At 40.2% G+C, this 16,033-nt stretch overlaps 1 protein-coding gene across 1 annotated transcript in view; it reads right to left on the bottom strand.

The window, feature by feature from the left end:
* Nucleotides 1-288: 288 nt before the first annotated feature.
* Nucleotides 289-16,033, bottom strand: part of CRYL1 (crystallin lambda 1) — a 48,445-nt gene continuing 32,700 nt past the window's right edge. Inside the window, exons 6-8 of the mRNA XM_027884517.1 lie at nt 12,431-12,536; nt 3,472-3,578; nt 289-1,907 (exon numbers count right to left, since the gene is read on the bottom strand). Of these exons, the coding sequence (XP_027740318.1) occupies nt 1,794-1,907; nt 3,472-3,578; nt 12,431-12,536 (327 nt within the window). The 3' untranslated portion in view covers nt 289-1,793. The remainder of the gene's footprint in view (nt 1,908-3,471; nt 3,579-12,430; nt 12,537-16,033) is intronic.

Below are 16,033 nucleotides of genomic sequence, written 5' to 3'. Positions count from 1 at the left end.
ATTTTAAGTCTATATTGGAATAAAATAATTTGAGCTTACAAATTTTCCTTTCTCTTGGCTGATTATACAGAAGCACAGGACAATCAATCTCTGCACTATGCCTCCCATCCTATGTTTCGCATCCAGAAATGTGTTCTTGGCCCACCATTTGTGTCAAGCAATACAACTTATCCTAATTTTCTTGTACTGTGACCTAAGCAGAAATAAATGGTATTGGTATGTTCATGCAGACATTTCCGCTGTTCAGCTCAAAATGGTAACTAATAAAACTTCAACAGCTTGTTTGTGTCCTCTATAAAAAAACATGAGAATTAGCAAAACGACAGCTTAAAACTTCTGCACCTGTGCTGTGACTGAAGTTACATGACCAGTTAGCACAAATTCAGAAACGCATAACTCAAGAAGGGTGGGTGCAATGCACTGTTTCAAGTTATTCTTACTATTTGCATAACAATAATGCCCCAAGGTTCCAGTTAAGATCAAAGTCCAACCATATTACAGGGTTCAGACATTCATAATAACACTTTGCTGTGGAAGAAAACCTGCCACGGTAGCACCTGAGGTTGATATTAATTCCAGGTGTATCCTGCGTCCTTGCCTGTGGAGGAGATGTTATGTCTCCCAAAGGGAAGGGCATCAGTAAAGCCGAAATGCTACATTTAAGTCACTGTATCTTTCCCTCTGCAGGGGAGCAAAATAGCAGATCACGGAACCAAAGAATGGCTTGGGTTGGAAGGGAACTTAAAGACCATCTAATTCCAACCCAGATCCCTGAGGTCCCTTCAGCTGCAGCTGTTACACTCACTACAGCTGAGTCCTAAAGAAGCAGATCTTGCTTCAGCTAATGGATAAAACAGACCGGGCATGAGAGAGGTGAACTGGCTTCCCAAGATCATTTAGATGGTCACGGAGAAAGCCCAGACAGACCCACTACACGGTCCTGTCTCCCAAACTAGCTACTAAATCAAAATCTCTTATTTCTCAGAGACAAGTCTTAAAATGGGGCACATACTAATGCAGCAATGTCTATGGCCAGCACCAAACATTGGTGGGAAAAGCCACGGGGTATCAAGTGCATGGTCTTGAAGACCAAGTAGGTCTCTGGTAAGTCTAACAGAACCAGGGGTAGGGAACGAAGGGGGGAATTTTCTCTATTTACTTACATTTAGATCACCATACAGATACAGAAGTGCCAAAGGGTGGGAAAGAAGGAGCAATTCTTTCCCCTACATTGTGGTACAGTAAGAGAGATGAGTTGAAGTGACCCTTACTGCTGCTGAGGTCTCAGCTTACTGGCCAGTAAATCCACTCTTTACTCAATACAGCCTTCTCCTATCTGCAGCCACAGCCTCACAAATAAACCTCACTGGCACAGTGATTGGTGGGTGAGGGATAATTTTCTCCAGTGACAAACAAGACGATGTTTGCCTGCTTCAGATCCCTGCATAAGCAAATATTGTTCAAGTGCTGAATTCCTAAGCAAGCTGAAAAATGCATTATTTAAAACATGATTGTGTTCCAGCATTGCACAATATTAATATTGCTAAAGCTACTTAATGCTTGCACATCTAATGCATTTATACAGTAATTTGATAAATTTTAACTGAACTTTTTAATAACTGTTCCTAGTTATTCATTAATTTGTCAAATCTGGACCAAATGTTTCATTGGTCTCTACATGTGCACATATCATTGGTTGCACATTCAGTCTCCTCTTCTGCACGACACAAAATTTCCACTTTTTAATGAAGATCTGCTCTTCATTTGGTCTCTCCTATTAGACAAGGTGCACCTCAGTTGGATTTCATTTGTGTTTTCAGTTTGGCAAGACCACTGAGACATTCATCTCTCCATTTTCTCCTGGCATCCAGGACTTTTGGCACCACTGGAATTTTTTCAGACATTGCCTGAAACAGAAAATTTAAGACGATTAAATCTCATGTTCTGAATACAAGGTTTCTCGCCAGTACTGTTTTCCTGCTTTCCCTGTGTCAAACCAAGTCAACATCCACACAAACTATAAATTAGTTTCACAAGCAATAGGTCACTAATTCTTTACATGGGTGACTGGAAATGAGCCAATCCATATGAGAAGAAAAGTGTTCCCACTTGTATAAGGTTATCCTGAATGTGACAATGAAGATGACTACAGAAACAACAAAACATCAGCTTCTTCCCTCATTTTGCTCCATACAGCCACTGTCTAGTCTCTTTGACAATAATCTTTTTTCAAGCAGGAGGAAGGCAACCTGGCCATTTATGCGGCTGAAAATGTGCTCTAAACCAGATTCCTTGTGTGTTTTTAAAACTGTGACGTCTCTTCTGGTTCCAAATAAATGTTTATTAAAAACATTTTGTCTTAAGAGTGCCAGTTATATTAAAAATGATAGAGTGAGACACATAAACTCAGGGAAATAAAAGGTATTTCTGAGTGCACAACTGAAGTTGTCTTAGAAGTGCCAAAGAAAAAGCAGTTGTTTTGAGAGAGCAGGTAGAGATTATAAGGCCATCTTTGCCAAAAGAGTACCTGAGGTCTTAGGCTTAAAGTGTTGAGAAGCTGGGTAAAACTCGGACCTGCTACGAATGACTGGCAAGCTGTGGTCACTCCAGAAAAAAATCAGCTGGAGGGACAGAGAAGTAAGATAAGAAATGTCTAATGATTTACTCTAAGAAGGAATTCTTGCAAGCCTATCTTTGGCACTGAAGACTGAAGATAATAAAGAGACACAGAAACAGATGTTGAAGTGGAATCCAGCTTTCTAGAAAAAAACCCAAAGTCTTTCATGCAAATTAAAAGCTGCTAATTGTGAATGACTCCACAATTACTAGTTATTATAAGCAATCTATGTTGCTAAAGCATACAATAATTCTTTTCCTTTTTAACATAGCTCATGTTGAAATTACATTAACATAACAAGGAAAAAACCAATGCTATCTTCCAGACAGACTGCCTCCATATTTGGAATTAATCTCTGATAGCTGATCAGAAATGATCCAACACATACATATGTTCTTTAGTGAAGCATCTGAAAAGGCAGAATTAGGAAATACTTCAGTTAATTCCTATGGTCATTCAAAATAGTCTACATAGTGAGTATAAACAAATAGTGGGCTTAGAAATGTTGATAGACAAACTAGATCCCAATCCAGAACAGCACTAAAAAACATCTTTAAACATGCAAGTAACCTTACCAGACTGCTCACATGCTTAACTTAAACACGTATTTGCAGCACTACAGACTGGAACTCTAGTTTGTAAAAAAACACAAAACCAAGAAAAAGAACACCCAGAAGGAAAATAGCTACAGGGTTTATAGAGGAAGGAATCTTCTTCCTTAATGTATATATTCACACAGTAAGCACAGACTATGGACACCTACATCAGTTAACTGAAATGGTACAAATGTTAAAATAAAAGCTAACAACATTCTTTGTTCCGAGTGTCACTGTTTTTATCAATTCCATATTTACCTGATTGACTTTCTGCACAATTTCACCTGAAAATTCTGGAACTGGCCCAAAGGTATTCAGAACAAGTCTCATTCCTTCAGAGTATCTTTCACAATAATTTGCAATACCTAAAAATAAGAGTGAAAAGTTAGATTTCAACAAAATTTCCTAGTTAAGGTCAGTGAGGCTGCCTGTACTTAAGCACTGTCTTATATCAGAAACCCAAAAAATGGTCTGTTCCTATGATTAAGACACCTAATTGTCAACAAGGAAAAATGGATTCTATCCACCACATTTCCATTAAGGTTCATGGAAAAATCATTTAGGACACACCTTCATTGCAAACTGGTAATAAGGGGTAAAACAGCTGTCAAGAAAACTTTGGCTGAATTAGAGAAAGACCTAGCTTCCATCAGCTCCAGTATGAATCTCAAAAAAATTACTGTTGAGGCACTAGAGAGGAACTCAAATGATAAATACACCAAAAAGAGAAATCAGTCATTTAGCCAGACACACACATCTAGTAGACTTTTTAGTATTATAAACTACCACAAAATCAAGAAAGGATAAGGCAGCCTTTCCCAGTCAGGAAATCAGGAGTTGCACCACAACAGTAAATGGAGCAATAATTGCTTGGCAGTAAGTAAGCCAAGAATGTGATTGTCCTAATGATCACCCTAGATCTGAGAAGTTCTGAATATCCACTAAAGGCTTGTGACAATCTCTCTTTTCTGAGAACCATAGAGAAGAATTTGCATCCTTAACTCTTTTTATTAGCTAATTATCAAAGCAAATAGGTGAAATGTGCAAAAAACAAAGGCAAGCAGTTATAGTCACCAAGTTTTTCATGAAGACTCAGGACATTGTACAGATATAAAGCATAACAAAGAACTGCTCATGGTCTTATCAACCACAAAACGCAGGAAATATAAGTGGGTGGGCCTGACTATCACACAAAAGAATGCAACTCGGGTCAAGAGTCATTAAGCAATCTCTTTCCTACACAGCTTGTAGACAGTTCCCTGGAATGCAATACTGTGTGATATCAATACCATAGAAGTCACACCTGTCTAACTCTACAATGGTCATGGTTGAAATGAATGAATGGAAACCTCTGACTACTGACATCTATGTATCATGAACAACAACACTTCAGACTGCTCAACACACCTGTAATCACTCAAGAAAGATTTCTGAAAGGCCTCCAAAACTCTTGTTTCTGGACAAAAGACAAAAGAACTTTTGAAGGACAGAGGCTCAAGGAACTATAAAATTTACTTCAGCACTCTGAAGTCATGATGACCACCAGACAAGCAACTGAAATGCCACCAGGGGAGAACATGTCCATTGCATAAGAGCAACACGGGGAGATTTGAGAATATTCAACTTTCTTAAAAATGGACTAGAAACATTCTCCAGTATCTGAAGAAAGGACAGTCTGAGAAAAACAGGAGCCTTGTTAAGTAGTCTTATAAAGAACCTATATTTAGTGCCAAGAGTGAGACAATCAGCTTTCAGTCAGCCTGTTTCCTTGTGTTATCTACCCATGGAGCATATGTGTTCTTAGAATACAATCTGGTACGTTCTGGCCTTCCCCAACACAAGAAGGAAGGTCAGCTAGTCATACAGGTATTCTGATTATATGGAAAATTAGTATTTTGCTCAATTTTCTTGACTGACACACAGCCAAAAACCTCCAGATTGCCTAGTGGGCTTCAAAACATCACTGGCAGGAAGTGAGATTCAGGAAGAGAAGCATTACTGAGGGATGTGGAACAGGCTGTGATATGGTCCTGTCTTTTCACTGAGGGAATAAGCAGAGACCATCATCCACTTCAATAAACACTCTGGAAAGGACCACTGGTTATCAGGGTTTATTGGCCATACCCTGTCATTAGCATAAGTGTTTGCCTATTACATCTTAACAGCTGGGCTCACAAACTTTGGCACCTGAAGCCAACCCAGGCTGACCTACAGGGGATATGGTACCCACATGAGCAATCTTGAGAACCTGAGGCAATTCTGGATGAGACTCATGCACCAAACCACAAGACAAAGATAGTTACATTTCGGCTTGTTCATGTGAGCTTTTTCTTCTAACAGTGAGGAGTCTGAGCAAAAATGTCCCCACATCATGCAACATCACTGAAAGTTCCCAGATGTAGAAGCAGAAATGACTGAGGCTGAAGAGTGCAGAACTATGTTGGATACACCTTGGTAACCCCCAGCTCCCAGCAGCAGCTGCTGCGAGCTGGACAATGACAAAATAAAAAATGGCAACTCAGTTGAATGTGGCAATTCAAACAAATCCCCATGAGCAACTGGTGACAGAAGGAATGATAAACAGAGCAGTGTCAGCTACCAGTTATTCTGGTGCTTACCCAGCTGACACAGGTCTATGACACTTAGACCAGCGCTGAATAGTTTGGGTTTGGTACTTTTCCGTAAGTCAAGGGATACCTTTCAAACATCTGGCAAGCTTGTGTAATAATACCACAGATCTGAGTAGTTATGATTTTGGTACAGTCAGGAGAAGTTAGAATCGAAGACTGTGTGCCTGAAGTCTTCTTCACAAGCCTCAAGTTAAAGAGATAAACTAGTGTCTTAGGAATGCTGAATGGATACGGCTGATCCATTTACCTGGTGAATGTGAACTCCTGAGCTGGACATGGCCTTCAAAGCTCACTCAGCCAGCTAGACCTGGAAATTGAGCTCCTACTGGTAGCTCACCTTGAATGAATCAGAACAATTTCTGGGTGGGTGTAGCTCATCAGTTCAACAGAGACATGCCAAATGCAGGCTGGGTAATACAATTTACTCACTGCACGTAATATGTGAATGAAAAGAAGCCTTACACAAAGCCAGCAAAATAAGAAAAGGTGGGGAAAAAAAAGATACATGTCTAGAGAAGAGCAGCAGCATTAGTGCAGTTCATCTCAACACTGTGGCTGCAATGGCAACACCCAGGCCTGTATGCTGCACACCAAGCAGGGAGGGGGCACCACAAAATCTTTCAAGTCTCAAGTGAAGGAAATAGAATTAGAATACACACATAGTCTCAGCCAAGGATTAAAAAAAATAATAGTTTCAAAATAACTAACCCAAGATAATACTCCCCCGTGTGAAATGTCAGTGGAGACAACTGCAATTTTAATTTGGTTTCAGAAGTCAGGATCAACTGTACGCTGCCAGCTTCGAGAAGGTACTTGAGCAACGGGGAATATTGCTCAAAAAATCACTTGCTTTTCAACTGCAAACTCAAAATTAGCAAATATTTGACTCCAAGCCTTTAGTCTTGGGAGTCCTTTGGTTCAAAGGTCAGGGCTATTGCAAAGGTGGATGAGAAGGGCCCTTGACTGGAGCATAGGGATGAGAAGGAGGAAAACAAATATGATTGAATCCCTTTACCTTTAATCCTTGTTGATACTAGCCAGGGAGCAGCTTAATCTGAAAGAATTAGCATTGGTAAATAGTGTGAGACAGACAGGAGAGCACCCGAGAGATGGAGAAACAGGAAGAAGATGGCAAATGTGGTTGTTAAAAACAACCATCTCTCCTTGCATCCAGTTGCTGTGCCCACCCTGCCCCACTATCTCTAACTGAAGAACAAGAATGATGCAAGATGCATCTGCAACAGAGAAAGAGGATGATAGCTTCTTCTTGTCCACGTGGTTTGTTGGCTCCCTGTCTAAGCCTCCATCTTCACTGCACACACTCACTTCATCAACTTCGGAGGAAAGAGGCTGTGGGAGAAGGCAGATGTTGCAGCAGTTGGGAACTACAAACACAGAGCAGAAATACCTGCAGGGAAGGCAGGAGTTCCTTGAATCTTCCTTCTACCACTTAGTCACATCTATGGCAGAGAGGGAAAGAACCTCTTCTTGAGGCAACAGAAAATTCTAAGGGAGTAATGGATTACAGAGAAGGATTATAGAGAAGAAAGGGGAATACCCTATCTTCCTTTCAAGTCCCACACCCATCTCAGCATTTCTGACTTCTACAGTACAGTTACAGGAACATGTTATCACAAGCTAGACAAGGGCATTGATTCAAGGCTCTTCAGCTGCCCATATGTATCCAGGACACACAAGGCCCTTTATACCACCACCAAAGGAATAAGCTGCTAATTATTCAGCTTCAGTAAGAGTCCGGGCAGTTTTCAAAATGGGTAATGAACTGTCCCATAAGAATCTGTCCAAATAACCACACTTCAGGTTTACAGGTCCTTACCTGAAGGACTTGCACTGGTGTTGTGCAAACTTGATTCTTGCTGAAATGCTTCTAGTTGCAACATCAAGATGAACATGGCATTGATGAAGAAAAAGGAACTGAGAACAGATATTTAGCTTAGAAACATGCATAAAATGCTTCACTGCCCTAAGACCTCTTCACAAGTGAAGTTCATAAAGAAAAAGGTGATGGGAGTAGGAGGAAGAAAGGGGAAATGCAACAGTATAAAATATAGTATATTCACGCATTATAGTTTGTAAGCATCTTGAAGTATCTCAGCTTCTTCCTTTCTCTTCCTAAGACAGACAACAGGCATGAGAGATGCAAGCAAGCAAACTTGGTAAACCAGTCTGACAAGGAGACTACACATGGGGCAAAACAAGGAAGGCACTGAGATATTTTTGAGAGAGCAAGAGACAGGAGCAAGTGTTACTGGCATGGTCAGGGAACATGCCAAAGAGAGGGTGCTTCATGATACTGAGCATTAACTTGATGACTTTCAACCTGATGAGCAGCATAACAAGATATTGTAATGACTCAAAAAGAGCTGGTAAGATGGTCAAGCCACTGATGCAATAGCATCAACAACTTGAAAAGATTGGGGTGGGGTTGACTTTAGCACATAAAATCTAAGCAGCTGCACTGAAAGATGAGTATGGATGACAGTAGAAAAGAAGGGGCATATTTTGGGAATACCATGGAGTAATCTGACATGGTTAGGTTATGTTTAGAGAAACAAGAGTCCCAAACTGTTTTACTGATGGAAGAATTATATTTCCAGACATTACAGCTCCAAAGGAAACTTTCCGCATGTAATCCTATCTTCAGCAAGGGTGTGTCTGAACACAGATGCATGCTCTTAGTTAGGATGTGAATTCACAGGACACTTCATATGCTACATTAATTCCCATATGAATTCACTTCAGATTCTAGTTGCATGAATACTTTTGACTACCCTAAGACAGCAGTAGCACCTAAAAATTTTTATTCTCGCTGTCCCTATATTATCACCTCAACAGCAATGCGCAAATGTTTCTGCACGTCTGTGAGCTGGATCAAGGAATTAAATTGAGTCAATATGAACCACTTGGATGTGCTTCCCCCCCCACCCCGAAGCAGTTTCCTCCCTGTCTGTTGCAATTTGCTTCTCAAAATGCTGTTGGTGTTCCTACTTCTTTTGATGACTTGACGCTGTCATTTTATTCCATGTTCAAGGCTGTTGGCTCACTGCCATATATTCAACATTCCTAATACCCTTGCATGGATTAACTGGTAACCTAAAGTGGCCTGGATAATTGGTTTGATAGGGTCATTTATGAACTAACACAGCAGAAACATGGCACTAGCACATAGGAAGTTCATGGGAAGATCTTGATGTATGCATCCCACAGGGAAAGAAGAAACACTGATTTCAGAAAAAAAATTAATAATATTCTTTATTCAAAACGAAACAAAAATGTCACATCACCCTCAAAAAAAAAAAAAAAAAGAAAAGACAGACTCTCCTACAAATAACACTATTTTTCTCTCACATGCCTCCTTTATAACTTGTTTCCTGGGAGAAGAGATCGATCCCACACGGCTACAACCTCCTTTCAGGTAGTTGCAGAGAGTGATAAATAGTTGCAGAGGCTCATCTACTCTGAGCCTCCTTTTTTCCAGGATAAACAACTCCAGCTCCCTCAGCTGTTCCTCGTAAGATTTGTGCTCCAGGCCCTTCTCCAGCTTTGCTGCCCTTCTCTGGACATGCTCCAGCACCTCAATGTCTTTCTTGTAGTTAGGAGCCCAAAACTGAACACAGGATTCAAGGGGTGGCCTCACCAGTGCCGAGCACAGAGGGACAATCACTGCCCTACTCCTGCTGGCCACACTATTGCTGATACAGGCCAGGATGCCATTGGCCTTCTTGGCCCCCTGCATACTCTGCTGGCTTATGTTCAGCCACTGTCAACCTAGACCCTCAGATTCTTTTCCACTGGGCAGATTTCCAGCCACTCTGCTCCCAGACCGTAGCACTGCATGGGGTTATTGAGACCCAAGTTTGGGACGCAGCACTTGGCCTTGTTGAGCCTCATACAATTGGCCTCGGCCCATGGATCCAGCCTGCCTAAATTCCTCTGCAGCACCTTCCTGCCCTCCAGAATATCAACGCTCCAACTCAACTTGGTGTCATCTGCCAACTGACTGAGGGTGTGCTCGATCCCCCTTGTCCAGATCACCGATGAAGATGTTAAATAGGACTGTCCCAAATACTGAGCCCTGGGAAGCGCCCCTATTTACTGGGCCCCAGCTGGATGCAACTCCATTTCACCACCACTCTCTGGCCCTTCAGACAGTTTTTTTACCCAGTGAACAATACACCTGTCCAAGCCATGAGCAGCCAGTCTCTCCAGGAGAATGCTGTGGGAAACAGAGTCAAAGGCTTTACTGAAAGTCCAGGCAGACAACATCCACAGCCTGTCCCTCATGCAGTAAGCAAGTCATCTTGCCATAGAAGGAGATCAAGTTAGTCAAGCAAACCCTTGGCAATTAAGAGCAGGTTCATATTATTCCATATTATGTGAAGCAATAGTGGACAACTAAAGAGGAGTTAGCACTGGAATTGAACTATGAACATAAGCCATCACATGTCCTGACATCAGCAATTTTGATTTAAACTGATGAGGGCAAGAACCTGAGTCAGTCTGTGAGCACAAAAACAGGAGCAGCTCGAGACTCAGAGACAATGCATCTGCAAGGGCAAGAATGAAGCAATACTTCTCATGATGCAAGTTACTGAACAAGCCAACAAGGTGTTTTTGTGGAAGTGGTCCAGTACACAAGTGTACTAATGATGTTATTTTAGGGTTGTTTTTAATCGAGAATATTATTTAATGTTAAAATAACTACAGGTGTATTTTGGTTTTGTATTTTGCAAGCCCATCACCAGACTACTCTTTCAGGTTATCAGTCTCTTGGATTGTATTTCCTAAGTTTTCTTCCTCTTATCTGCAATATTAATATGTTAATAGAAGGAATCATTAAATCTAGAAGCTGGATAATTTCTGCCATTAATAAACAACCTACCAGTTTCATGTGTTACCTAAAATTGCTTTGAGATGGGAAATTTCAGAAATGTTTTTGTAACAATGACTACTTCCTGATGGGAAGAAGGAAGCTAAGCTGGATCATGCCAAAGAGCACTCCAGGAGGAGCCTCAAAACCAACCTAGATGACTTATGTGATTTCATTTATCTCAAGTAAACACTGTTTTAGAATTCAGAAGTGTAAAATATGGATTAAAAAAAAAAAAAAGGATTCACGATCATGATTTGATCTCTAAAATGGATTGCAATTTCTTTGGTATTAACAAATAATCTGTTTCAATTTTATGTTTTAGTAGAGGCAGTTCAACAAGTTACTCTGACAGAAGACCCTGGGCATGGATGGTTCCTGCAGAGGATGGCATGAGAGCTTAGTGGAGTGGTGGGGGTTGGACTGGAAAACCCTGCCCTGCCAGACTCCAAGTAGTTTGCTGTGCTGAAGGCTAGTGCTACATGCATCCATTTTATGTAAAGAATGTATGTGGTTATACTGAGTAAGTCTAAAATCACTAGAGAGAATGGAAACTGCCAGATATCAATAGATTAGAAGAGGGAAACTTTTAGAACAGTGCCTCTATTTAGAAGATGAATGTTGCTCACCTAACAATACACAAAAGCAAACACTCTGTGACATTTAATTCACTGATATACAACCAAACTGACAAGCTGAAAGACTCTGGTAAAGCATCCGCAACTCCACATTCATGGCAAATTGCTTAGTCAGCCTTAAGAGACATAAGCTTCTGCTAAGTAACCAGCAAGTAGAAGTATAATAGCCCTTCAATTGTACACTGGTATTTATGATCTTGGTTTCTTATTTTTATTTTACTATTGTATTTTACTTTTGTTTATTTTACTGTTGCAGAGTCCTACCATGTTAGGGACCATAAAAAACCAGAATAAAGGCACAGCCCATAATGTAACAAGTTAGTGTTTAGTTGACCTTCATTTCTTGAAGTTTTTGTGTTTTGCTAAAGTCTTTGCTCAGACCTTTGTAACACTGATCCATAATTTTTCTTTCCTTTTATGAAATTCACTTTTTATTTAGCTAGGATTCACATATACTATTCCAAAAACATCTAAAAATCTGTCTTAATTAAGCAAGGCAGAACCTTTACTTGAACCTTTACTTGACTGCTTTGTCAAGTCAACTTTGTACGCAAAGTACTACGTGACTAAAGTAATTTTACTTCACTCAGGATCTAAGCCAGCATAAAGCACACCAGCTCCAATGATATTTACACCAACTCTTTGCTACAAATTCAGGAAGGGGGGGCACTTATCTGTGGAAAGTAATTTTCTGTTGATACTGGATTATCAGGTGAACTTTCTCAACACTTCCTTTTCCAGACACTCAGACAGTCCTGAACTACGGGTACAGCAATGCTGTCAAAGCACTGGGATGAATCTTGGAAAAAATTAATTACACAGCTAGTGTTTTAATGATTTGTCATCTTTCATCTGATCATTTACAATAGAATAGTCAATATCCATTTCCTTCTATCAACCTCACCTTTAAGGTAAGTTTTCCTTTTCTTACCATCACAATAAAGAAACAGACAAGTCATACTTGCAGCAATCTTGACATGGTTTTATTACACAACATTTTCAAAGTCTTGTGCAATGTAAGCCTTCCCTTCATATTCATAACATCTTAAACTACCTACCTTCTGCATTAAGATGCATGGTTTCCAGAGGTCCAATAAATGCATATCGCATTCCCAATCCGTCAGACATCACAAGGTCTAGATCAGTAGGAGATATTACTCCTTCCTAAGTAGCAAAAGTAGAACAGGAAGGAAGGCTGGTGAATGCTTGCTTTTAATATAAAATTTCATGGGTTTTGTATATAACTAAAAAAATTAAAGAAGTAATAAAATCTAAGGCCAGAAATAGCAGTTAGCTTGCAAAGAGAAACAAAACTGCTTGCCAGAAACGCCCATCTATTATACAAGCCTTCCTATGGCTCAGTATAAGCACTCATTCATATCTCTAAGATTGCTGTACTTCATAGTCCAACTACGCTTGTTACATTTTCAAGTATTTTTTTTAATTTATAAATTAATATACTTTTTACATACAGTATGTACTATTTGTACACACTAGTTTGCCTGACACTTATTACTTTCAATAATTTGTGTACTAAAACTAAACTAGAGATGTGTATGTTAACCAATATCCATTTTTTCCCCACAGAAACTGAGAATCAGAGAAGCAAGCGAGCATGACACTCTTAATACCACATGACCAGAAGAGCTTATATCAAACCTAAGTACTGTACTAACCCTTTCAAATAAGGGAGTTTTGGCTGAGTGTTACACCTTCCCTCATACTCTCTCAGTTTTGGACTTTGGGACACAGTCATAGTTAGCAGAATGGTAGTGCAGCAGTGGGTATTACTCCTGAGGCCACTTGCAAAAAAGGCTGGGACCAAACATGCAGGCAATGCAGTTGCCACTCCCTCCCATTAAACTCATCGAACATTCAACCTACCCAGCCTCAACCTGCCCAGGATTCTCAAGTTCATTGCCAGCCTCCCATTTCAGAGCTGGCAGGATACAGAGCATGCAAAATGAAGCATTTTGGTGCTAAATGCTAAGCACTGCTATTCCACCCACGTGGTAGCACTTACAAGAAAGCCAACGCCTCCATCAGGTTAGGGCAAGCACAGGAAAGCTTGTAAAAAAATGAGTTACAGTTCATTACCTTAAAAGATTTATTTGAGAAGAATACTATTTATTATATGAGGTTGTTTTCACCTACCAGAAAGACATGAATTAACTAAAACTTGTTCTAACCACTTCTATCAGCTAAAGTTTAGTTTCAAGAATTTGTCCTCTTTATTCACAGAGACATAAAAATATTGCCTTCAGGTTTAGGAAGGTGGAAGAGGTTCTGAACTGCTTCTAATTTGTCTTCTCACCCTACTCTGAGGTGCTGTCCTCACTGAGTGCCTCTTTCCTAACAAGCCCCTTTGAGCTGCAGAATACAAGTATGTATACTCATTTGCTTGGCCAAAGACACACCTTCTTCTGTTAAATTTCCCTCTTGCAGGGCCTGAATGCCCCTTTGTAACACACAGGCATCAGCTAGAGTTACAGGCACACAGGACAACAACCTGTAGTAGACACTGACATCTGAGCTAGACATCTAGACTCTCTTTGTAATCACTAGGAAGAAAAAGGAAATCAGCATCCTAAAGCAGGCTCCTAGAATAGATAAGATGAGTTGTGTCCTAAAAGGGCCTAATTCTCCTCACCGATTGAAAGATGAGTAAGGATCTTAGATGTCAAAGTCTACATTGTAGACATCCCATCTTAAGTGACCTTATTCTCACCCCACAATGTCTTCCTGTGTTCATCATCTACATCATCTACTGCTGCTTTAAAAGAAAGTTATAAGCCAAGAACCAACATAACTTCTACAGCTGGCCACAGACATCGTTTTGTCATCTCAGGCTTAAACAGGGACTTTTATAATATGATCTCAAGTCTCAACTTGTCAATTGCTCCTATCAAAAGCAAGCCTGTCTGAATCCCTGTGGCAGTTGGCTTTATAACTCTACTTTGAAAGAGAAACATTACCAGAATTATTAAGATCTATGCACCATATATGGAACACATGGTTCTGGGAACAATTTAATTAGACACTAAATAGCAGGGATAAAAAAGCATTATTTTCTTCAACTTAAAGGTAAAGCACAGGCACGGTAAAGTAACTCATCTAGAGGCAGACAGAAAGATAGGACTAAATGAAAACCTCAGACAGAATTCAGATTAAAGACCAGCATCAGTGTAACTAACACAGGCACACAGGCACCACAGGTTCTGTGAATGCTTTTTCTCCTGACGTGGCAACACAACTTCTCTGAACAACATCAGCAAAGTCAACAAAAGTGCTCTTCTGTTGGGGGTGCTTCATTTAAACAATGAGTTGTGCTGGTAAAGCTGTGCTTGACGAGTGTTTGTTTCCCCCCACCCCCACCGCGGTTGACAAGGATTTGTGGACAAAAGATTAACCACAAATTCCAGACAAGCATTTGAACCACAGCAGCAGTTAAAAACTGTAAACATGGAGTTAAAAGAGTTAACAGCCTCTTGAAGCACTTCAGAATAATTGCAAATTAATTTTCAAATTAAAAACTTATTTATTTATTTTGATAGCATAGTCCTAAGCTTTGATACTGACATTTGAAGACCAGGTGCCCTCTGAATCATGAGATGAGTGCTTTGCTCTTGGTCTTTTGACCATAGCTGCAACTGATGTTTACAGGTGCTAAAAGGCAAAAATTGTTGCTACTGGAAGGAAAACATGACAGATCCCTTCAGCTGAGAGACATAGTATTTTATACACACGAGCTCAGCTTCTGTCACATAGACCCTCTTAAAGTAAAGGTTCTTGCTTTTCCTCTTCAGATATTAAAAACACATAAATGATTAACAAGTTAGACCGTCCTCCCCTAGGGAATAACCCTACACCCACTTATGTTAAGGACATCTTAAGTTGGTGCAATGATTCAGCAGGGTGGGTGCAAGGTTAGCAAAGTGTCTTCCACAAGGATTGGTATTTATGCTAAGCGACAAACAAGAGTTCCAACCCAGTTTCATTAAGTCTAGGTGTGAAATAATCTTCCCAAGGGGAGTTTTCATCCTGGATTACCCTTTTTGTAAGCCCTCGCCTCCAGCACTTGTCAGAGGGAAGAAGAATGGTATTAAGAGTTCACTAGAAGCTCTTGAACTTCAGAATTAAGATCTTAATTTAAAATAAATTCCACCAAAATCCTCAGTGGTCCCAATGGCCAGTCAAACTTCAAAATCTAGACCAGTTCAGAATTCTCCACACTTCTTATGACACCACAAGCTCATTTTCCTGGAGATTTTAATCTCCAGTGATGCCACAGTACTGTCCTAATGAGCCTTTGGTATTCTATTAGAGCTTCTCTCTATGCAGGGACACTTTTCACCTCTCCAAAAACCTGTGGCGGTTCTGAAGTATTCACCTTTGGGCTCTGACCCAACCTGCTTGGTTTTAATCAACAGTCTTTACATCTGTGACTCACACCCACATCGCAACTTCTGTCACTGACTTGGTTTGTAATTATATTAGATGTAGCACGGCCAAAACCCGCCAATCTCACTTTTTTTCATTCTACCAATTCATCATATTCTCCTACTCACTCCACTTAGTTTATAGAATTATTTTGGACTCCACTGTCTCCTGGACCACCTAATTTCTGTCTCCAAATCTGCCACTTCATTCTCTGTATCTCC

The sequence above is a fragment of the Empidonax traillii genome, unplaced genomic scaffold, assembly GCF_003031625.1.
Source record: "Empidonax traillii isolate 1590-97213 ecotype Southwest subspecies unplaced genomic scaffold, ASM303162v1 scaffold9:size3134949, whole genome shotgun sequence".
NCBI lineage: Eukaryota > Metazoa > Chordata > Aves > Passeriformes > Tyrannidae > Empidonax > Empidonax traillii.
The sequence above is the reverse complement of the archived record's forward strand: the minus strand, read 5'-3'. Positions and strand labels throughout refer to the sequence as shown.